General features: G+C 38.3%; 2 protein-coding genes across 3 annotated transcripts; both read right to left on the bottom strand.

The window, feature by feature from the left end:
* Nucleotides 1–2392: 2392 nt before the first annotated feature.
* Nucleotides 2393–4185, bottom strand: LOC121812399 (E3 SUMO-protein ligase ZBED1-like). Its single transcript, XM_042214468.1, has 2 exons — nt 2835–4185; nt 2393–2658 (listed from the first exon to the last, which is right to left on the bottom strand). Exons 1-2 carry the CDS (start codon nt 3950–3952, stop codon nt 2394–2396), a joined length of 1383 nt encoding a protein of 460 aa, XP_042070402.1. The 5' UTR covers nt 3953–4185; the 3' UTR covers nt 2393.
* Nucleotides 4186–17707: 13522 nt separating this feature from the next.
* LOC121812398 lies at nt 17708–22130 on the bottom strand. 2 transcript variants are annotated; one of them, XM_042214467.1, is made up of 5 exons: nt 22024–22130; nt 20278–20726; nt 20020–20128; nt 19092–19193; nt 17708–18111 (listed from the first exon to the last, which is right to left on the bottom strand). In XM_042214467.1, exons 1-4 carry the CDS (start codon nt 22049–22051, stop codon nt 19102–19104), a joined length of 678 nt encoding a protein of 225 aa, XP_042070401.1. In that variant the 5' UTR covers nt 22052–22130; the 3' UTR covers nt 17708–18111; nt 19092–19101. The 2 variants fall into 2 exon arrangements, with proteins under 2 accessions (XP_042070401.1, XP_042070400.1); XM_042214466.1 differs by lacking the exon at nt 17708–18111 and adding an exon at nt 18422–18492.
* Nucleotides 22131–24939: the final 2809 nt, after the last annotated feature.

Below are 24939 nucleotides of genomic sequence, written 5' to 3'. Positions count from 1 at the left end.
CCCAAAAAAAAGAAAGAAAGAAAGAAAGAAAGAAAGAAAGAAAGAAAGAAAGAAAGAAAGAAAGAAAGAAATTAATAAAATAAATAATAATAATAATAATACATTAATACACAATTACATATATTGAACTTAACAAAAATGCAAAAATGGACAAAAACAAATGGCAAAACTCCATCAAGGCAGCTCACTCCATGGGCAGTATTTACTTTCAGTATTGCATTTTGTATATATTCATTTTGTTTACTTTGTTGTTTTTAAAAATACATTAGTAAGTTTGTAGTTCTGTGAAATTACAGATTACCTTAACAGGAATAGGTAATGGAGGCTTGACAAGACTTTCTTTAAAGATATTTTGGGGTCAGGTTTAAAAAAGGCAAATGTGAATTGTAAAAGTGAGATCAGAGGTCAAAAGGAACATTACATTTGATTAAAACCTATAATATGGTTAAATATATACAGAGAGGGAGGGGCTCAGAGTAGAGCTGCTGCTGCTCCACATCGAAAGGAGCCAGCTGAGATGGTTCGGGCATCCCCCGGATAAGCTGGAGGAGGTGGCTGGGGAGAGGGAGGTCTGGGCTTCTCTGCTTAGGCTGCTGCCCCCGCGACCCGGCCCTGGATAAAGTGGATGAAGATGGATGGATGTATATATATAGAGAGAATAAATGTTTAGAATCCACATACACCAGCATAATTTCCTAAATGCTGCCAATACAAACAAAAGCAGTAGAATTTAAAGCATAGTTTCAAAGATAAGACTTTTTGTGAAAGTTTGACCTTATTTGACCTTGAAGAGGTGATATCAGTATAATTCCATATATGCCTATATGTTGTCAGTATAAATAATTACAGTAAGAAACCATTTTAAATGGTTCTATATAGCATAATTGTCACTTTGACCTTGAATTCAATCTGTTGGCTTTGGAGGAGAGGTCAGAGGTCAACTGTGACATGATATTTTAAATCTTTACATGGTACTTTTTATCCTGACAATACACACAACACTTCAGATCAGGATCATAGCTTCTACGTTGTACGGCTTTTTGTCAATTTTGACCAATAAATCATTTAGTTGACATTGAAGATTTTGGTGGATGTAAGACACATTTTAATGGATCGTTAACGTGACCCTGCTCTACACTCTACAAAGTTTTATCAGAAATGACGCCAGTCTTTTTGAGCTATTGTGTTCACAGGCAGAGAGAATGACACGCACGCAAACACTAACAAAAAGATAACCACTTCATTGGAGGTAATAACATTGTGCAAAGGTTACTGACAAGAAAAACTGGTATGACCCCCTAGTCTTGTAATTAATGATTACAACTAATTAGCATACTTTATTCCAAGCAACTGCTTCAAGGTTAAACTAGAAAAGTGCTTTCCTGGTTCGTTCTTCAAAGCGCCAAAGATATATGCTTAACAAGCACAGTAGGTTTAGTTTCTTCCAGTTAAAACCAGCCTGAGGTTTTGTGTAATGCTGTGAGTATGCTATAGTTAGGAAAAAGTGCATGATTATGATGTGTAATAAAATAAATAAACTGAAACTACTGAACTGAAGTCACAGCTTGGCAGTCAACATGAAGATCAGCTATTAGCTACTGTACAGAGATGCTTAACAGTCACATATCAAAGTAACTCTCCCGTGAAACTGTATCATTCACATGAATGAAGCCATCACATGAATAGACGGGAGAATGCGATAGAAAACCATTAATGGAAAAAACGGTTAAAAGGTTTAACTGTGTGTAAACATTAAGATTAGGAAATGACAAAATGAAGTAATAAGCAGAGAACATATAGGGCAAATTTGGTCACAACTATGCTTCTTCCACACTATTTGAACATTTGTGGCCCCATACACAGTAATAAAGAGTCTTTTAAGCATCTGTTTTGGAAACCTGCAGCATGGTAACTCTCTTTAGGTATATAATCAGTTTAAGATATGAGATATGATAGGTTTTGCATTGGCCAAAAGTGAAGCATGCTGGTTGTAGTTTATCCTGTCGGTGCACTACAAACACAGCAAGTATGCGCTGTTGGGAAAGAGTCAGTCAAAACAGATTTCTTCAGGCTTTCGGCAGAGCAAAGATTGGCATGTGACATTTAGACTTAGAGTGTATCTGCTTCTTCTGTTCTGTCTAACGTATGTCCACGCCAAGCACTTGTCTTATAAGACCAAAGTTAATGGAAATATGTAAATCCAAGGTTTTAGGGAGGATTAGCAAAGTCAAAAAAATGCTGCCTGCACTTGTCATTACGTTTGCTGCCAAGGACTCTATACTATTTAAGTGCTTTTTTTTTATTTTATTTAATCTTGTAAAGAACTTTGTGTTCCATATAATAAATAAAAGTTTGATTTGATAATGAATTGGACTCATTAGTCCATCTTAACCTTATTGTCCTACCTGTTCCCTCTTTTCTCTTGGAAGACATTTCAAATCCTTAAACCGTGGATCCAATGCTGTGGCCACCTCGAACCATATCTCGTTGCCATTAGCTCGTCGTGCTGCCAGATCCTTCTGGAAGGCATTCTTGAACTTCACCACGTAGGCAGGATCATCATCAGTAATGTCCATGACACGGTACAGATGGCGAAAAGCAGGCAGCACTACAGAGCAAGAGACGTAGGCCTCACCACCCAGCAGCTCTGTCACATACCTGCAGAGGTGGAGAGGTTTGCTAAATAAACCTAGCTGGATTCATTTAAATCAAAGTGTAACTGATTCCCAATTTAATTGTCCTTAAAAGTTCCTTGTTATGTTCATTAATTTTGATTTTACACATGTAACAGTAGTTTATATAATTAAAATGGGAAGGTGTTTATTTGAACTTACTTGCATGGTTCAAGCAGGAGCTCCAGCCTCTGCAGTTTCGCCCACTCAGCTTCGGTTGGCAAGACCAACCTGTGGTTCTGTTGGTCCAACGTAGCCTGGACAGCCTCTCGGTTACATAGGAGGCGTGAGACCATTGCGAGAGTCGAGTTCCACCTGGTGGGTACATCCTGTATAAGTTGATCGCTCTTCTTTCCGAGTGCTACTTGTTGTTGGTTAAGTTCTGTGGTACTCGCAGGGCTTTGTTTAAAATGACCAACAATCTTGCGGCACTTTGCCAGTACACCGACAAAACCACTGCTATCGAGACATACCGTGATGGTCCTCTGGAGAATGTGAGCATTGCAGGCGATGTGCTCATATGGAAGTGCTCTCATAGCAGCCAGCATGTTTGCTGCGCTGTCTGTGCCAATGGTGGATATCTTGTTTTCAATACCCCAGTCATTTGCTACCTTGAGGAACTGTTCGGCGCATTTATCAGCAAAGTGCCTGGTTTCTGTTCTCATGACGGTCAGTGCAAATGAGTTGAGGTTCCACTCACTATCAATAAAGTGTCCAGTCACCCCAAAATAGCTGTGGTTGCCAGCTGAGGTCCAGTGATCTCCGGTTATAGCAACACAGTTGGGAGAATCCTCCGCCAAAATCTCAAGTTTGTTTTTCTTTTCGCCGTCGTACATTTTGCTGATTTTGGTCGTTACTGTAGTCCTGCACGGCGGCTTGTATGACGGGTCATTGGACGCAATTTGCAACACCTCTGTCAATCCTTCGTCCTCTACTATATTTATCGGCCTACAGTTCATCGCTATCCACTTGGCAATAACATTAGTCAGCCTGTCGGTCGCAGACTTGCTCATACGAGGGGTATTCTCTAGTTTTGTTTGGCGAAAAGCTTTGCTCTGGCTTGCTATATTGCTAACGTCTTCACTGCTAGCTGTTGCTGCACTCGCGGCTGGGTGCTTTGCGTTGAGGTGATAGGCCAAACTTGAGCTGCTTCGGTGGTAAGCAAACTCCTTCTTACACTCTAGGCAGACCACTTTACCTTTGTCAATGGTGCCGTCGGGGCGTTTATGAAATACAAATTTCCCGTTCATTGGGCCAACAACTCTCAGATGCGCCTCCATATCCACACTGTAAGCTAATCACCACTTCTCACCTTGACCTCACGACGTGACTCCACCCCCAACAAGTCAAGCACAAGGAGCCCAGCACATAAAAACGGATTTTATAACATAGCAACTCTCATACAAAATCAATGACGTCAAGAGATTAAAAATTAGATTAACGAGATTAAAAAACATAACGCGCTAAATAGCATTGTAATTAATAAATCGCAATTAACGCGATAATTTGACACCCCTAATGTATATATATATGTATATGTATATATATGTATATATATGTATATATGTGTGCGTGTGTGTGTATGTGTATGTATACGTATGTGTATATACACTTCATAGGGAGGCTAATGAAAATGTTCGTATTCCTAACATATACTATGAAATATATATTGCAAATATATAGGTTTTTCATTTTTGTCTTCATGGTTATGCATACCCTCCACTATCCACCAGGTGGCACTACATGTCATTGCTTCTCATTATGTTCAAATATGAAAATAAACCACTCTAGCAGTTAATTTGTTTATTGAGATTCTGTTTCAGTCATGTTGGCTTTGTTTGAATGGATCTCACCCTGAAAACAAAGTCTGTAAGTTTGTCAGTAATCCAAACTTTTTCTGTCAGTGTTTCCTTCATTTTGAGCCTTTTCACCTCACTGTCTCCACTCTTGGAATTGCTGTCTTATTGTTGAGTTTTTACCTTGCAATATAAATTGCCCAGACTCTTGTGAATTTCTGTATAAATAGTCACCTTTCTAAATCTCTTATCTTTATTTAATCAACTGATTAAAAAAAAGAATAACATGTAATGAGTGTGATAGTCTGTCAGTTTTGATGTATTTGTGTTAAAATTAGTAATTGCAGGGGAAATCAGCTCCAAACGTAAAGCACAGCCACAGCACCTGCAGATGTGTGTGATGTGTAAGTAACATTTTTACAGTGTACATCCTTGCTTTATATCAGTGATTTACATTGTTTGGATACCATACACATACCTGGTGTGATGTGGCAGTACACCTATCAGTCAAAGTTGCTATGCCCTTAACTCTAGTATTCAAAATGAATAAGATATTAGACAAAGATGTAAACATATCTTTGCTTCCATATAGACAATGTTTTACAATTTTAAAAAAGTCCCAATAATGTTGACTGTTTTTGTTTGCAAATGTCATATGCATCACGTTGACCACTGAAAAAGCACTGCTATAAATTTTACATTTGTCTTTTTATTTATTTTTAGATTTGTGTAGAACAATGAACTCATTATATTGTTGTCTGTGGTTTGTAAAACCATCCATCACAACTGTAAGCATCTATTTTAGAGATTAAAAATAATAAATTCCAAAGGAAAGACACTTACAAGATAAGACATCATTTGCATGCATCACATCATGTGATCATACACCTAGTAAACACGTAACACAATTAATGATTTCCTATTATCATCATATTTTTATTCAGTGAATATAGTGAATATAAATTGAGAATAAAATGCAACCAATGTTGGATAACTGTACAATGTACTGATGTGCCCCTTTTGTAAAAAATCTATGCAATTACTCTAACATTTTAATAATTGTTAGGTCTAAACTCCCAGACCTCGCTGTCTCAGAAACCTGTCACTGCGAACAAAGCAGACACTCAGAGCTCTTTTGGTTTTGTTGGCAATGGAACAGCGTCCTGGAGAGCAGTGTTGCCACTCGCCCATCCAAGCAACAACTTCAAACCTGACTTCCCTCTTTTGCTCTATTTATTGACAGCGGTTATACACAGTTTGGGTAACCACATGACAGTTTTAAGGCACGCATGTGTAAGCTTGTCTGTGTGTGTATATGCGTGTATGTGGGTGTGTGTTTCTGACACCATATATGGCATGGTTACTTATCAAACTTTTCAGTTGCCCTGTACATGTCATGGTCCTGGGTCATTTTGACCTAGCGTTCTTAGTTAACTGTGTGGCCCACCATGTGTTTCCTCATGAGTCAGTTCCCTTAGAATCTTCCAGTTTAGTTTTATTTAATTTTGTATCACCTTTCCCTTCTGTCAGCAATAAAGCTGTAGTTTGAGTTCAGTCCTGTTTCCCCTGAGTTTGCGTTTGGGTCCAATTCCTGCCTGCACACAGCCTGATCAAGACAGTACAGGATGCGACCTTTCAATGACATCTCAAGTCACTCTATTTAGGCATGACCTTTTAACACCTCAACATGTACAAAAGCAAAAGTAAGCAGTCCTGCTAAACTTATAAGAACAGAAATGGTAAATGGCCTGTATTTGTACAGCGCTTTACTAGTCCCTAAGGACCCCAAAGCGCTTTACACATTGAGTCATCCACCCATTCACACACACATTCACACACTGGTGATGGCAAGCTACATTGTAGCCACATCCACCCTGGGGCAGGAAGTTGCAGTTTCTTGTGTGCAATGGAAAATTGTCGACGAGGCTGCTTCCTACATCTCATGTCTGCACTTCTAAACCTGAAAATAAAGCTTCTCATCCTCTAGTTCTTTCTGCACACTGACAACCATATTAGGACACACATTAGGACTTTTAACTGTTTCTCTCAAGGTGGAATACCAGCGTTTTGACATCTCTTTACTTGTATCTGCAAAAGAAGAAAACAAATGACATAATAACAAATGATTAAACAAATGATTTAATGTCTTTGCTCTGACTGTACTGCTCATAATTTAAAAATGAACTGAGGTGAAAAGGCCTACAACTACTAAAAAAACTGCAGTACCTCAATCTTTTTATTTTGAGAAAGTTAGTGTGAAAGAAGAAAGTTGATTTTAATAATAATAACCAACAGTGGAAATCTAAGTTGCATTTTTATTAGAACCATTTAATCAGAACTGCAAATAATGTTGTTCATTAACCAACATGGACTAAAAGTATTAATACAGACTTACATCTTATAATAAAGATATGAACTATAACTTGTTCTTTTTAAATCATTTTGTTAACGTTGAAGTTTAGTCTATATTTGGAATGTTGACATAACTTAATATACATGTTCCTATGCTGTGCTACTGATGTACAAACCACAACAGCAATATATATTTAAAGACGAAACTAGATCACACCAACCTGTCAGTGCTTTAATGCAGGGCTCTTTTTAGATGCTCTGCACTCTGAACTTATTTTTATAACTGACTGGTTTAGTTTCATTTTCTTTTTAAGACTTCAATAATATCCATTTTCTCCTGCCCCTTGTTGCTGTTAAATTTGATAATCAGTCTAGTTTTATTTTACAATTATGTAAGAGCCTCTAAGAGCAGTGCCTGTAAACATTTTTGTGCAATCCTTAGAAAAATGAAGATAGTTTTGCTTCTTTTAGCATGACTGGTTTTACAAGTGGTACAGTGATAGTCTGAGAAAACATATCTTTGAAGGGTTGAACAGATCTCATTGTGTCAGCCAACAGTACCTTGACTTCTGGTAAATCCTCAGACCCATTATGAGACCTGGTCCATAATTTTGTTGTACATGTAAAATGCAATAAAGATATATTCTATTCTATTCTACTCTATTCTATTCCATATCCCTGAGTTCTTCCTGGTACAGGTCTCATGTAGCCAGAGTGTGTAGGTAGTTTCTGGATGGTGAAAGCATCGATCTCAGGCCCTCACTTTCCCCACACCTGAATCCATTTCACAGCTTCTGGGACATTTTGTTTTATGCATTTGATGCTGCCAAATTGTGCCACAGATTGTCCAAGGGATCCCTTGATCCAGGATAGGACCCCCCAGGATCTAGTGTCACATAGGGAGCCACATTAATGAGCCACATTATGACATAAATAGGATCAGCATGTGATTCAATTTAATTTCTTATTTTTGTTGTGATTTTGGTTTTCACTGGTTTCCTGTTATGTCATTTTGATCTATCAAGATCGAAGTGCCATTACAGTTAGGTTAATATATATTTGGACACAAGTTGTTGTTGTTTTTTTTTACCTGTTAACCAAGACATATTCCAATTATAGTTATATAACAGATGTGGACATAATGTGTAGACTCTCAGCTGTCATTTGAAGGTATCCACATTGAAATTGGATTAATGGTTTAGGGGTTTCAGCTTCTTAACATGTGACACCCTTTTTTCAAAGGGCCTATGTCTTTTTAAAGGGACGTTATATTATTATCAGTTAAGCAGATAAAAAGCCTGGAGTTCATTTGAGGTGTGGTGCTTGCATTTGGAAGATTTTGCTGTGAATAGAGAACATGCGGTCAAAGCACCATATGGGTGAAACAAACCATCCTTAATCTGAGAAATAGCTACAATAGTAAGAGTGGCGTTTCATAATACAGATGGACAATGAACAAAAACAAACAAACAAAAAAAAGCTAAAGCAACCTAGTGTCATGGTTCTAGGTCATTGTGACCCAGCATTTTGAGTCTCTTGTGTTTTGATATTTTATGTTATGGTTTATGTTCTGAGTCCTTTGTTGTGCTGTTTTGATTATTGTAGTTTTCCTTGTTACACTAGGTTCGATTATGGCTTTACAGTTTTAGTTCTTAGGTTTTGTTATGTGGCTTCCCTCTGTTCCATGTTGTGTCTACTCTGTGCCTTTTTGTCCCACTGTTCAGGTCTCTATGTTCTGAGACTTAACAGTCTCTGTTAAGTTTACGTGTCTAGATTTCAGTCGGTGTGTTTCCTGTTTTACTTTAAAGGTCCGTGTCTCATGTCAGTGTTTCTAGCTTTGCTTCCCTTGTTTCGTCCTGCCTAATTACTCCCAGCTGTGCTCTCCTTCTGTGTCTCATTCTCCTCATTATCTGTCAATGTATTTAAGCCCGGTGTTTCTCTTTGTTAGTGTTGTGCTCTCCCTCATACTTGTGTAATAAGGGTGTCATTGCCAGGAAAGCATTTTCAACTAAGTATTAGAAATGAACATTTTATTTTCAGTTATTTAATTTGTCCAGTTACTTTTGAGCCTCTGAAATGAAGAGAATGTGTCAAGAAATCCTTTAGTTCCTTTTATCAAATCTTTTTGTTCAACCCACTGAATTAAAGCTGAAAGTCTGCACTTCAACAGCATCTAAGCTACCTAAATCTTAAGATTTATCAAAAGTTTGTTAACTTGTAAGATGAAAAGACAGTTTTAACTTGTGAACACACATATAGACTTTGCATTTCTTTAATCAAACAGAAAAAAATGAGAAAAGGGGAAGCAAGGCTGTGTGGATGCAAAATCCTGCAGAAAAAAGTAAGTAAAAGTTCATTAAAGTCCCAAAAACAACCCTCCTAAGCAGATGAAAATTACAATTTCCTAGTTGATATACGTCTGACCATTTCCACCTCCACCTCTCAAAACGTGGACTTTTATCTCTCGGCCTCTAATATTCTCTTGGCTACTGAATGAAGGATGACACCTAAGGAAACTGGGGCCCTGTAGAAACGAAAATATATCACTTTGGGCCCACCACTTTAATATTGCAAAATCAATATTTTGCTTTGATAAATAGATTAATTTTTATTTTTTGCAAGCTTGAAGAGATATGTGCATGCCATTTGTTACATATTTTTTTGAACATGTATTGGTACTTTACACCAACAACAAATATTTTTTACTTTTAAATGGCGTAAATATAAATGCCAAATATAACTTCTTTGAATATCAATTTTTAAACGAGGTATAGCCAACTAAAATATGCTACTGTAATAAGCCCTGCACAACACAACTTGTGACTTGGCCGGCCCAGCAACACAAAACAGTCCTGGGCTGGCTCAGGAAACAAAACACAGAATCAAAAAGTTCACAGAAATGTAAAGTCTAGTCTTTAATTTTTCAAGCCTACGAAAAGAAAACACAGGCTTAAAATTTGCCAGCTCATAAACAAAAAATGGATTTCCTCTCGTAACCCACAAGACTAGCTTAGCCTTAAATAGTTGTGGGCTCACACACACGCAGTCTTAAGTAAAACCAGTTCATGCTCATGAGGAACATAAGGGATTAGCTTTCTTGGAAAGCCCAGCATCAGCAGAACAAGATCCAATGGGGATCCAGACTCTGGTTGAGTACCAGCAGATGCAGATGCAGGTGGAGATACAGACACCAACTGTTGGAACAACTCTATAGTGGCTGGAGCTGGATGCAGTGGCAGTGATTAGGAATCGCACAGGTGTAGCAGCAGCAGTGAAGAGTCAACCAGCTGCTGTGAGGGCATGGAAACTTCAAAATGTTGACACAACCTAACTGGGGCGGATCTAGAGAAATTTTCTTCTGAAAACAAATAAACAAATTTTTAGTCACTAGCTTTTAATTGTTACTGAGTTTTTGTGTTGGTCTGTGTGTGTGTTTGTTTCTACTTTTTACCTTTTTTTTTTTTTTTTACTATGTACAGCACTTTGGTGAAACTGTGTTGCTTTTAAATGTGCTTATAAATAAATTGATTGATTGATATAAATTTATTATTTTCTGTAGCCCACATAATTCAACATTTCAGTTACATAAAACATGTGAATTTTAATTTTATGTACTGTATAGCCTGTATAATTAATAAGTATGTAGCCCAATAACTATAAAATCCAGAATGCTAGACAACATGGCATGGGTCATTTACAAACAAAAGCCTAACCTAACTTAGGTTTCACACTGTTTTTTTGTTAGAAAAAATAAAATTGTTACATGTTTAAATTTGCACAAAATGTCAGAAATCTGCACGATCATGAACAAAAATTTATACCAAATTTTTCATGATTTGTTGGGTTAACCCTCTTGGGTTCAAAATACCATTGGCAACCCTGTCATAAATGGTGTATTACCACATTTTGTAGGGAGAAAATTATTTCATTTTACATATCAATTCTCTTCATACTATTTTTAAAAAAGCAAATTTTATTTACCTGAGAGAGAAAGTAGCAGTCCTGAGATTTCTTCAGTCCATCCTGATATGAGATACGATTTCTCCTCCTCTCCCTTAGCTTCCCTGCTTAGCCTCTTATGTCCTTGTCTAGTCTCGTGTTTTTCTGTATTACTTTTCCCTGGAACATTCTCTCACAATGTGATCTCTAAAACTTAAAAGAGGAATTATGGATTTGATCAACTGGTCCCTTAATGCAATTGACACCCTTTTCTCAACGAGAAGTCTGGGCTCGGGTGAGCCTGAGTGTCCTGGAGGTACTTTCCCTGCCGGATACACGATCGACGGGTGGTAGACATGGAGGATCGTGTGCCTGGCGGGACTGTCGATTGAAGATGCTGAAGATATCTACCTATTCGGAACCATGATAACAGGGTTCTTGCTGATCGGAGCTGGCTTGGCCCTGGCTTATCGAAGAATTAAGAGAGCGGAATCGGCTGTTCAAACCCCCACAAGGCTGCCCGCTGGGATTGGAACGATGGGACGAGGCGTGAGTTCTCAAGATGGGCTCATTGAGTGCAGCACGGATAAGACCTTGGAGAAGCTTGCGACTGCTGTGAACACTCACAATAAGACCTCTGAGTGCAAATTGGATTACATCATGGAGAAGCTCACAGCTCTCCAACGGGAGATTGAGAGACCAGTGTCGGACTGTTAGAACGGCTTTGAAATTCTTATGAGTTGTTCGCACTAAAGTAAAAACCACCATCACTTTATGCGGATACCCCTTTGGCGCCAGCTGTGGTCTCAAGGCTGGAGCTGATCAAAAACACCCAGATAATCAGACTGTGCTTAGACTGTTTCTCCCCATTCTATGCCAGGCCACCTGGGTTGGCTGAACTCTGGACACACACACACACACATACACTGATACACACTCATCCCCGCTCCCTTTCCAAATGCCTTTGATGCTTGTCCCCTCCCGGGGAAGATGGCAGTTGACTGGACCAGCGCAGACATGCTGCAGGACCGGATGCGCTGTCTACACCGGCTCTCTCTCACCCTTTACCCGCCCCCGTTGCTTGTCTTCTGTTTCTGTGGTGTATTGATAGTCATATGCTTTTTGTGCTGAGGTGTTTGGTTTTGGACGAAACAAGGGAAGCAAAGCTAGAAACACTGAGATGAGACATGGACCTTTAAAGTAAAACAGGAAACACACCGACTGAAATCTAGACACGTAAACTTAACAGAGACTGTTAAGTCTCAGAACATAGAGACCTGAACAGTGGGACAAAAAGGCACAGAGTAGACACAACATGGAACAGAGGGAAGCCACATAACAAAACCTAAGAACTAAAACTGTAAAGCCATAATCGAACCTAGGGTAACAATGAAAACTACAATAATCAAAACAGCACAACAAAGGACTCAGAACATAAACCATAATATAAAATATCAAAACACAAGAGACTCAAAATGCTGGGTCACAATGACCTAGAACCATGACAGTGGGTTGCTTTAGCTTTTTTTTGTTTGTTTGTTTTTGTTCATTGTCCATCTGTATTATGAAACGCCACTCTTACTATTGTAGCTATTTCTCAGATTAAGGATGGTTTGTTTCACCCATATGGTGCTTTGACCGCATGTTCTCTATTCACAGCAAAATCTTCCAAATGCAAGCACCACACCTCAAATGAACTCCAGGCTTTTTATCTGCTTAACTGATAATAATATAACGTCCCTTTAAAAAGACATAGGCCCTTTGAAAAAAGGGTGTCACATGTTAAGAAGCTGAAACCCCTAAACCATTTATCCAATTTCAATGTGGATACCTTCAAATGACAGCTGAGAGTCTACACATTATGTCCACATCTGTTATATAACTATAATTGGAATATGTCTTGGTTAACAGGTAAAAAAAACAACAACAACTTGTGTCCAAATATATATTAACCTAACTGTAATGGCACTTCGATCTTGATGAAAAGCTGAAAAGTGTGTTTTCTTGTTTTAACTAATTATGATCGAAAGTAACAGTCCCAGTGAAACAGTGTTGATGTGTTCATAATTTTAAAATTGAGAATTTATCTTGTAAGTCTTGGCACACAGGTGTGGGGAAAATACATAAGAGTGCAGTTGAGCGATGTACCAGATGAATCCCTGGCGAACGGTATCATACTTAAATCAGACTACTGAACCAGCCACATCAGCCTATCTGTTTAAAGTAGACTAAAAATGAACTGCAGGTTCCTGAGAATTGGACTGTGAGCACAGAAACACATGTTCATACATACAGCTGTAGCAAGCATACAGTAATTTTAAATAGTCTGCAGAGAAATGTGTGATTTACACACCGGGAGGAGATGCACCACAAGGCTGGATAGCTTGGTTGATCTCTGGATTGTGGTGGCATATTCTTTTGAAAATGGTTATTCCTGTTGTGTTGACTGTTAACATTGATTCACTCACTTGTAGGATGCAGTTTACTGTGTGTGAGATCAATGAGAAGTAAGATAATTGCAAGCATGTTTAGTACATTTATCAAGAGTGAACTTTTTCAGCAATAGGAGGTGAATGACATGACAGAAGCTTTGTGCATGGGTGGACATTTTAAGTACAAAAACAGCAAACAGGAGGGACTGTTAGAATGAATTGTTAAAAATTGCCCTTTTTCTAATTTTAATATGAATATTGCATGTTATAGTATTCATATATATCCACATAGTATTCAGTGCCTTTTAATCATAATATATAGTGTGGCAAAAATATTTGATCGTTTTGTTAATATTTTAATGTGTGACATTTATTCAGAGGTAATGTTTGAAGTATTTCTTTTACCCAGAAATCTTTTAGTCACCTTTAGTAACTAAATGTATACCAAATATTATTACTATTACTTATTGCACTTGAATCTCTCAGTACACAGTACAAATTCACACGCTGTGCTGTCACACGTTTTCCGAGACAGGATGTGTTTCTATGTTCTGTCTCTGAGAACATGATACAGTGACCACAGATTGAACCTCACATAAACTTAGGTCACGGTAGGTTTAACCTTCATCTGTAGGTTTCAGTTTCAAACAACTTGTCTGTGGTGTTGTCGCTGTGTCTGACCACATTAGCACATTATGAACTTTTAAGAAGAACATGCCACTAAACATCCTGTTCTGATTGGGGAGGGGACCAGAGAAAACTACAGAGTCTGACATTGTTTTGGCAAAGTTACACACTGATTCAATATTGATTTTAGTGACCTCTGATTGGCGTAATCAGGTGTCATTACTGCCGACGTGAATTATGATTTTACTGATTTTACGTTTACCCTTAGCCAGCAGTTTTAAATTTCCTTCAATGTCGCCTGCTCTGGCCCCTGGAAGACAATAGACTATGGTTGCCAGTGTCTCTAGCTTCACATGTCAGCTAGCGGGGACTTCGCTACCTTTGCCTGCTCCAGCTACAGGGGCCTGGCTAGCTATGGGTGTCTCAACGGTGTCTCAAGGGTGCAAAGCCAATTCAGCCTCCAGAGTTGCAAATAGGCTACATTTATTACAAGTATCATTACTGCTAAAGGAGGGTGAGGAGTAATTAAACATCTGACACAATGAGCAGGAAAGTGCAGGAGGGACAGCTGAAGACAAACAGTTTTTATTGTTAATACAGCCCTGATCAAAAGTTTAAGACCACTTAGAAAATGGCAAAAAAAAAAATAAAAAATCATATTTTACATGGTTAAATCTTAACAAGATTCCAAGTAGATGCAATGCAATTTGTTGAAAACAACTCAGCACCATTACAACAGCACCATTACACCTCCTCCTCCATGCTTCACGGTGGGAACTTTGCATGTAGAGACCATCTGTTCACTTTTTCTGCGTTGCACAAAGACACTGCAAGTGTCTTTGTAAAGATCTGAAATTTACACTCATCAGACCAAAGCATAGATTTCCGTGTGTTTCTTGGCCCAAACAAATCTCTTCTGCTTGCTGCTTTTCCTTAGTCGTGGTTTCTTAGCATCTATTTCACCATAAAGGTCTGCTTTGCACACACTCTCTGAAAAGTTGAGCAGTAGAAATATGTCTGCTACCGGAACTCTGTGCAGCATTTGTCTGGGCTCTAATCTGACATGCTATTAACATGCAATTTCTGAGGCTGGTGACTGAGATGAATTTATCCTCAGCAGTAAAGTTGAATCTTGTCAAATAGGGATGTCAGCTGTGCACCAACCTGACTTCTGACAAACACAGGTGATGGTCCCAACCACATTAGGAAGGCAAGAAAATCCACAAATGAACCCTAACAAGAAAATAAGTGTCAGAGAGAAGGTGGCCAATGATAAAGATAAGTAATCTTCTGTGATACACTACTACAATTCAGACCGGTATATCCTGCCTGTCATTCTGTGACCGCTGGGATGGACTCCAGCTCATCAGTCACACTAGATAAGTGAAGGAAAATAGATGGATGGATGAAATATATCTTATATGTAATAAAATGTATTTTGTATTTATGTCGTTAAAAATTACAAGTGATGGAATTTAGCTCAGTTGACTCAAATGCTTCAGTATACCTCTACTACACTATGTTACAGACAAATACTGATGTACTGCAACGACTATATTTTTCTAAAATCTTTATTTACTTAGATTTAAATACAAAATGCCATACTGTTACAAAAGAAAGAACAAACAAACAATCCAACGAAAATTATCATTTTGTATGATTCTGATGAAATCAAGGATACTCTGTAATACTAAATATCCTTTATGGGATGAGAAAGTCCTGCCATTACATAAGGGTCTTAAGTTAGATGTATAAGGTACTCAGAACAGGAAACAGACAGATTTTTTTTAGAAATGGGTCTGACAGGAAACAGATGGCATAAACAATTAAGACCCTTATAAAATATAGAATGCTACAGAATAGAATAGAATAGAATAGAATTCAACTTTATTGTCATTGCACATGCACAGGTACAGGGCAACGAAAATGCAGATTAAGCTACTGAAAAATTAAAAATTAAAAAATCACGTAATCATTTGCACAAGTAAAATCCAACAACACATAAAAGTAAACACCATATATCTCACATAGGTGAAAACAAAAAAAACCAGTGACACTGGTTATTTAGCTTAACATTTGACTTATGTAATGTATAACTTTTTAATGCCCTTGATACTTTCATTTTACAGTTTGTACAGTTACATTGCAGGGAGATTCACAAGGAGCAACTCAGGCAAGCACGGAGATTTGATAGGAGGTGTCTGTGTTTACCAACGTCCAGGAGCACCACGGATTCCTCAGTTAGATAAATAAACTTTTTTTTAAAATGTTCCTTCCATTTCTGTGTTTTCTAAATAATCCTCAATGTAATTCCCAGTTTCACTGGTATACAGTGGGGCAAAAAAGTATTTAGTCAACCACCGATTGTGCAAGTTCCCCCACTTAAAATGATGACAGAGGTCAGTAATTTGCACCAGAGGTACACTTCAACTGTGAGAGACAGAATGTGAAAAAAAAATCCATGAATCCACATGGTAGGATTTGTAAAGAATTTATTCGTAAATTAGGGTGGAAAATAAGTATTTGGTCACCTCAAACAAGGAAAATCTCTGGCTCTCACAGACCTGTAACGTCTTCTGTAAGAAGCTTTTCTGTCCCCCACTCGTTACCTGTATGAATGGCACCTGTTTGAACTCATCATCTGTATAAAAGACACCTGTCCACAGCCTCAAACAGTCAGACTCCAAACTCCGCCATGGCCAAGACCAAAGAGCTTTCGAAGGACACCAGGAAAAGTATTGTAGACCTGCACCAGACTGGGAAGAGTGAATCTACAATAGGCAAGCAGCTTGGTGTGAAAAAATCAACTGTGGGAGCAATCATCAGAAAATGGAAGACATACAAGACCACTGATAATCTCCCTCGATCTGGGGCTCCACGCAAGATCTCATCCCGTGGGGTCAAAATGATCATGAGAACGGTGAGCAAAGATCCCAGAACCACACGGGGGGACCTGGTGAATGACCTGCAGAGAGCTGGGACCAAAGTAACAAAGGTCACCATCAGTAACACACTACAACGGCAGGGAATCAAATCCCGCAGTGCCAGACGTGTTCCGCTGCTGAAGCCAGTGCATGTCCAGGCCCGTCTGAAGTTTGCCAGAGAGCACATGGATGATACAGCAGAGGATTGGGAGAATGTCATGTGGTCAGATGAAACCAAAGTAGAACTTTTTGGTATAAACTCAACTCGTCGTGTTTGGAGGAAGAAGAATACTGAGTTGCATCCCAAGAACACCATACCTACTGTGAAGCATGGGGGTGGAAACATCATGCTATGGGGCTGTTTTTCTGCCAAGGGGACAGGACGACTGATCCGTGTTAAGGACAGAATGAATGGGGCCATGTATCGTGAGATTTTGAGCCAAAACCTCCTTCCATCAGTGAGAACTTTGAAGATGAAACGAGGCTGGGTCTTCCAACATGACAATGATCCAAAACACACCGCCCGGGCAACAAAGGAGTGGCTCCGTAAGAAGCATTTGAAAGTCCTGGAGTGGCCTAGCCAGTCTCCAGACCTCAACCCCATAGAAAATCTGTGGCGGGAGTTGAAAGTCCGTGTTGCTCGGCGACAGCCCCAAAACATCACTGCTCTCGAGAAGATCTGCATGGAGGAATGGGCCAAAATACCAGCTACTGTGTGTGCAAACCTGGTAAAGACCTATAGTAAACGTTTGACCTCTGTTATTGCCAACAAAGGTTATGTTACAAAGTATTGAGTTGTATTTTTGTTATTGACCAAATACTTATTTTCCACCCTGATTTACGAATAAATTCTTTACAAATCCTACCATGTGGATTCATGGATTTTTTGTTTTTCACATTCTGTCTCTCACAGTTGAAGTGTACCTCTGGTGCAAATTACTGACCTCTGTCATCATTTTAGGTGGGGGAACTTGCACAATCGGTGGCTGACTAAATACTTTTTTGCCCCACTGTATGTTGTGTTGTAAATACACAAAACAAATATTTAGCAACTGTTTAAAAATCTTTCACCAGTCATGCAAGAAGAGTCAACAGCCTATTTTCTTACTGTTCTCCTCTCCATTTCTAAGCGTTGCTTTCAGGTGCCCTTTTTTGTCCTGGTTTGTTCCCAGGTTCTTGAATTAACTTAAACTTGGCAAAGGAATTCAACCACAACAGTTTTTTTTAAAAAAGCACAAACTTTGAAAGGTATCGAAAGTTTGTTAACTTGTAGGATGAAAAGACTGGTGAACACACATACAAACTTTGCATTTTTTTAATCAAACAGAAAAAATAAGAAAAGAAAAAGCAGGGCGGACAGATGCAGATCCTGCAAAAAAGTAAGTAAAAGTTAATCAAAGTCCACAACACACCCCTCCCAAGCAGGATACAAATTATAGTCTCCTAGTTGATAAGCATCTAACCCTTTCCACCTCCACCTGCACAACCTCAAAATGTGGACTTTTATCTCTCAGTCTGCAATATTCTCTTGACCATTGGATGAAGGATGATACAACTAAGGAACCTTTGGCTCTTATTTGACATCGGTGTGGCACTGGTGGCTAGTACAACTTCATTTTTTTCACTCTTGTGAAATATGAGAAAGCCACATCCAGACATCTGTGTGCATAAGATTTTTGAGTCCGCCAGAATAATCTAACACAATCATGACATAATGTTAATGAATATATCCCGGACAGGAACTGGGGACCTGCGGGGGAAAAAAAAAATTACTTTGGGCGCCACCACCTTAATACTGCAGACACTGCCACCCCTAAAAATATAAAACTGTGCATACATTAATTCATATTTAGATAAATAGATTAATAATAATAAATAATAATAATGGATTGCATTTATATAGCGCTTTTCGGGACCCCCTGTTTATCTTTTTGCAAGCTTGATGAGATATGTGCATGCCATTTGTTACATTTATTTTTTTTTTAACATTGATTAGTACTGTACACCAACTACAAATATTTTTGACTTTAAAATGGTGTAAAACACAAGTTTAAACTCTTTTATTTATAATGTAAAGTACTGGCACATATACTTCTTTGAATGTCAATTTTTAAACAAGGTATAGCCAACAAAAATATGTCCCTGTAATAAGACTTAGTGAAATTCAGGTTTCAATATGATTTAGTTTACTGAAGTGTGCAAAATATTGTCCAAAAATGCTCTGCTCACGTGGGTTATAATTATAATATATTATTATGTATTAAAAAATAAATAGTCTGTAGAATAAAAATTTAGTTTCCAAGGGGCTTTCTGCCAATTAGACACATTATTTGACATAAAAGAACTCACCTATTCTTCTTCAAGTATCAGTGGTGTTGGTGTCAGTGGTGTTGGTACGGAGAAGAGTGAGCGTGACAGCTGAGCCTGAGCAAATGGGTTGATCTGTTTGGCCTGGCAACAGGCCGGCAGATGCAGGAAAAAGTATTTAAGTAGACATATGTACAGAAGTTCTGTCTGCACTGACTACATGTTGGCTAAATTAAGACAAAACATTACTATGTGATAGAAATGAAGTAAGAAAACTAACACTAGTTTAATCTTTCATGGGGACTTTCTTAGTTTGAATTCGGATTAACGGAGCTATTCTACTGTATCTCTCTCCTGCAGAGGTACAGTTCTAGAGCTCAGCATCAGGGAGGAGGGCTTACACCTGGGAGGTGGGGGGGCAGGGTCAGAGGCTGACTAGATTTTATTCTTTGTTGACAGGAAACAAAACTAACACAGGGAAACAAATATGCTCATAAGTACCATGTGAAACAAACATTACTTTATGGTGATAATGGATACATTTTCATAATAATAATAATAATAATAATAATAATAATAATAATAATAATAATAATAATGATGATAGTAACTGAAGTTTAGTCATGGCCCAGAATCATCATTACCTTTCTTCCCTTCTCCTCTGCTAGCACAGTTGCGCATAACAAGGTATAAAGCACAATTACTTAATTCTCATTATCACTTGTAGTAATGCAAACTCAGAATACAGGCAACAAGGTCAGGTTAACATGCATTGTAATTACACGTTTCTTTCCATGCTAGATTTATACAACTAATACTGTGTCTTAATATTCCAATAATATTTTTGGGTAAAAAATATCTGACATGTAAAGAGTTAATGGAAAGACAAAAGACAAAAACAAGTTGCAGATTGTAATTTATTAATCATTGTTATAATCTGTACTGAATGCAGGTTAAAGTGAACAGATACCTGGGGGAACTTGGTGACTCTCATTTTGTGCAAGAGAACTGGGTTGCTCTGTCAGGATGTATTTTATGATCAGTAAGATCAAGACCACGATAAAGGCAATTCCAGCCCACTAAAATGAAGAAGAGAGAAAGGAAACAAAACATTAAAATCAAATATGTCATAAATGCTGTTCATAAACCACATTTTGTAGAAAGCAAATGACCTCATCTCACATATCAATTCTCACTCTAAAATTTAAAAAAACAGAATTTTACGTACCTGAGAGTAAACGTACCAGTCCTGAGATTTCTTCAGTCTGTCCTGATATAAGGTACCATTTTCTGGTTCACACCATTTCAGTGGGGCAGCTGTGTCAACAGCTACATACTTGCCTGACCAATCAGTCATTGCACAAGTAATGTAGCTGCCATTGAAGAGCAGCAGGATTGTCCACAAAAATGCAGGGATAGATCGGCGCAAGATTGTCTCTTTATTGTCTGTGTCACATGAGAACTTCTGTCCTTGCAATAAAGCCATCAGTACATAGGCCAAACCTCCAGGAATGATGAAGAATGTAGCAACAAAACCACCATTCAAGTATGGCCCTTGACAGGGGCACTCAAATTCCAGCTCCACTAACTTTTCGACGGCCATCATAACAAGTGCAAACAAAACATTTGATGCAATTGGGCCATTTTGAAATATTGTTTTCAATATTTTCAGCCACCCTGCAGACATAGACAAAATCAAAGATTAAAGTCAGAGAGATAACAAGTTTATAATTCCAAAGATACTTTTTGTGATATATTAATACTAATCATAAACAATTACTCCAACAATGGATTACAAATTGCCTTCAATATCAACCTGATAATGGAAGAAAAATGTGCACACCGTATAAACTACAAAAAACACTGAGAGAGAAGCTTTATTGATGGTCACATACACACACACACACACACACACACACATACACATACACATATATATATTAGGGATGCAACAATATTCGTATCGATATTGAACCGTTCGATACAGTGCTTTCGTTTCGGTATGCATATGTATCGAACAATACAAATTTTTTTATTTATTTTATCAACTTTTCTTCTGACATGCTGTCTATGTTAAGTGCTCAGTGGATCTGCATTCGACTACTCTGCCTAGGCTGCACTGTCAAGTGCAGATCCACTGAGCGCAGCGCAAGCTAGCAAGACAGAAGCTAAGCTCGTTGCAACATGGCAACTGCCTCAACGCTACCCGAAGTTGAACCTCCACCACCCTCATTCAAATCTGGCGTTTGGAACTATCTTGGTTTTCATGTGAAGCATGACCCTGATGGTAAGTGCGTCATGGACAAAAGTAAAACAGTATGTCGGATGTGCCACTAAAATATATATTTATAATTTTAATAACTGACAAATTAAAAAGGCATGAAAATTTTTTTGTATCGAAAAAATATCGAACCGTGACACCAAAGTACCGAACCGAACCGTGAATTTTGTGTATCGTTGCACCCCTAATATATACATATATACACATATATATATGTGTGTGTGTGTGTTTCCACCTTCCATTGTATACTCATTCTACTGCATTAACTCAAACAGTTTCTGTGTCACCAATACTAATTAAAGATGTATTTCTTTTAGTTGAGACCATAAATTTTTCTATGTCAACAGTAAGGAGTACAGATTAGATTTGTAAAGTAGGGAGGGAGGAAAAGGAAAAAGCTTTCAGAAAAATAAATAATCAAGTGAACTACTGAAAATTCTGCTTAAGTACAGTAACAAAGTATTTTTACTTTGTTACTTCCTACTTCTGTACTTTTAGTCCATGTCAGTCCATGAGCAGCAAACAGACAGAGCTTTTTTCACCAATTTTGTATAGTACTAATTCTGATTTAAATATTAATTTCTGAATGAAATTATATGCCTTACAGTTTTCTGATGCTTTTTAATTCTTTGACGTTACAACCAGCATTATATTTAAATTCTTAAATATTTATAAAGATTAAGTTGCACCAACCTGGTAATGGTTGATCCATCTCATACATATTCTACTACTTGTTAGATGCTCTATCCACTGAACACTGACACAGTATACAAAAAACTGAAACTGAGTTTCAGTTTTTCATCTCAGTCATAATAAGACACGCCTCTCTTCTTCTTCTGTTTATAGTTTCTTTTTCTTTTTAGTTTACTGTTATGTAACACAGTTAGGGGAATTGTTGAAAAGATTATATCAATGGGCCAATAGGTTCGACTATAGGAGCACAGTGGTGTGTATAAATGAGAAACAGAGACAGGAATGTAACTCAAAAGAACCAGCCGGCTTTAGTGAAATAACCCATAGGTTTGACAAGCACAGGTTAAAGGCACTTTACAATTGTGGAAAAGAAAACTTACAAAAAATGAAACAAAAGTAAGACACATAAAACTACTACTTTCGCGGCCTCGCAGTTTCACTGATTTTTTTTATGCAATTTTGAGTGCTTTTTTTTTTTTACAGCGCATTGTGTTCTGCATCATGATTGGCTGTAGAGCATTGTCAATCAATTGCATGCCATGTCTCCTGTCCAGTACAAAATGTGTTCAGCTTGTTAAATTTACTTAAATCTTTGATTGCTAGCAGTGTGACTCTGAAATGCTGTACTGTATTTTTGTAAGTTTCTCCCCAACAAAGCCTGTTTGAGCTCCCTGGGCGACCACTCCCTGGAACCATACTGAATTTCACCAGAGAAACACACACACACACACACACACACACACACATATGAAGAGAGAGAGAGTATGCATAGTATGCAAACGGCTACCAAACAGCCATCATAATTCGTCATACAATGAGAACAGGACAAATCAACAATTGACAATGACTAATTAATATTAAAATCTGTAACATAAGGTATTGTTAGGAGTTTAGTCTGTTGCTGTTACTATTTTTACCATTTCTTCTTGGAGCAACTGTAACCCACATAATTTCCTTAGGGATTAATTGTATTCTGATTCTGATTGTTTCAGGACACATGACCTGCCATTATCCAATGACACATCTGCTTACCTGTGTCTTTTGCTTGTTTCTCCTCCTCTTCTTTTGTCTTTTTTCTAAACTCAGCACCTGATGGCTTTGAATTTTTCTTGTCCATCTTTCATTGGTGTTAATTTTGCACTCCAGTATGAACACCCATCCCCCAACTCGAGGATGGCCACAACATAACCTAATAGACCTACATCTTAGTTCACAGATTCACTTTGTCTAGGGTGCATTTCTGGGATTTCGCACAACCCAGGATTCAAATCATGAACACATAATGGACTTGGATTTACAACATTATGAATGAAATGTGCTCTATTTGGAAGCAGCAGGTCTCCCTCCCCTTTCGACAGGTTGTATGTGAGACTTTAAATCATCAAACTATAAACTTTAAATTGTTATTGATCCCTTTACCCAAAGTCCTAAAGTGTATATTTATTTTCTTACTCTTCTTATATATATTGTTTGTTTACCTGCACTGCTGTAACTGAAGCCTCGTTGTCTCGTCTCTCTATATACTGGACTGTATGTAGCAGAGTTGACAATAAAGTTTACTTTGACTTCAGCAGCAAGCAGGCGCACCGAGGGCTCTTGCGCTCACTTTTCCAATATGGAACTTTGAAAAAACATTGGTGCACATTATAAGTCTGTATCATAATGTCTGGTGTTTTCGTGTTTGTTGGTTTGTTATTATTTTTGTTTTATTTTGCGAGTTGGTTATTAGATGCCGCTCCAGCCAGCCAGAGAATCCCCCACCGCCCCGCTCTCTCCTCCCTGTGCAGCAAGCAGCAGGCAAACCTCGCAAACGGAGGGCGCCCTTACTCCCAGCAAATGGGCAATAGAAAACCGATCGGTGCCTATGCCATTCCCAATATGCGCTAGCATGGCGTTGGGGCAGCATGAGAACGAGCATTTTTTTTCTCTTTTTGCCGATGCCCGTGATGACGCTCCAAACCACAATGCCGTCCCGGGCAGACGCCCATGTCGCCCATATCAACAACCACTACTGCTTGTTGTTCCTAGAGTACAATGGGAGGGAGAGCCTTCAGTTTTCAGGCCCCGCATTCTGTGGAACCAGCTTCCAGTTTGGATTCGGGAGACAGACACTATCTCTACTTTTAAGATTAGGCTTAAAACTTTCCTTTTTGCTAAACCATATAGTTAGGGCTGGACCAGGTGACCCTGAATCCTCCCTTAGTTATGCTGCAATAGATGTAGGCTGCTGGGGGTTTCCCATGATGCATTGAGTTTTTCCTTTCCAGTCACCTTTCTCACTCACTATGTGTTAATAGACCTCTCTGCATTGAGTCATATCTGTTATTAATCTCTTTCTCTGTTCCACAGCATGTCTTTATCCTGTCTTCCTTCTCTCACCCCAACCAGTTGCAGCAGATTGCCCCGCCCCTCCCTGAGCCTGGTTCTGCCAGAGGTTTCTTCCTGTTAAAAGGGAGTTTTTCCTTCCCACTGTCGCCAAAGTGCTTGCTCATAGGGGGTCATATGATTGTTGGGTTTTTCTCTGTCTATTATTGTAGAATCTATTGTACAATATAAAGTGTCTTGAGGCGACTGTTGTTGTGATTAGGTGCTATATAAATAAAATTCAATTGAATTGTATTGAATTACAACAGTAAACTACATAAAACCACATAAAATGCACATTCAAAAACTATGGCAAAGCCACATCGATCCCAACACTCAGGAAACGTAGGTCCACGCTCATCCAATGGTGAGCACAAGAGACCAAACAGAGAATGACACCACAGTCTTCTTTTTTTTTTTGCCTGTCTCGTTTGGCTCTTTTGCCATCAGAATTATTGTCTAAAGGCAAAGAAAGATGGCCAACGAATTTACTTTCCCAAATGGACCAACCCAGCCTTGCTGTATTGGTCTATTTGATTCACCTTTTATTGT

This window comes from Haplochromis burtoni, unplaced genomic scaffold (genome assembly GCF_018398535.1).
Source record: "Haplochromis burtoni strain Fernald_Lab_line unplaced genomic scaffold, NCSU_Asbu1 Contig_571, whole genome shotgun sequence".
Taxonomy (NCBI): Eukaryota; Metazoa; Chordata; class Actinopteri; order Cichliformes; family Cichlidae; genus Haplochromis; species Haplochromis burtoni.
The sequence above is the reverse complement of the archived record's forward strand: the minus strand, read 5'-3'. Positions and strand labels throughout refer to the sequence as shown.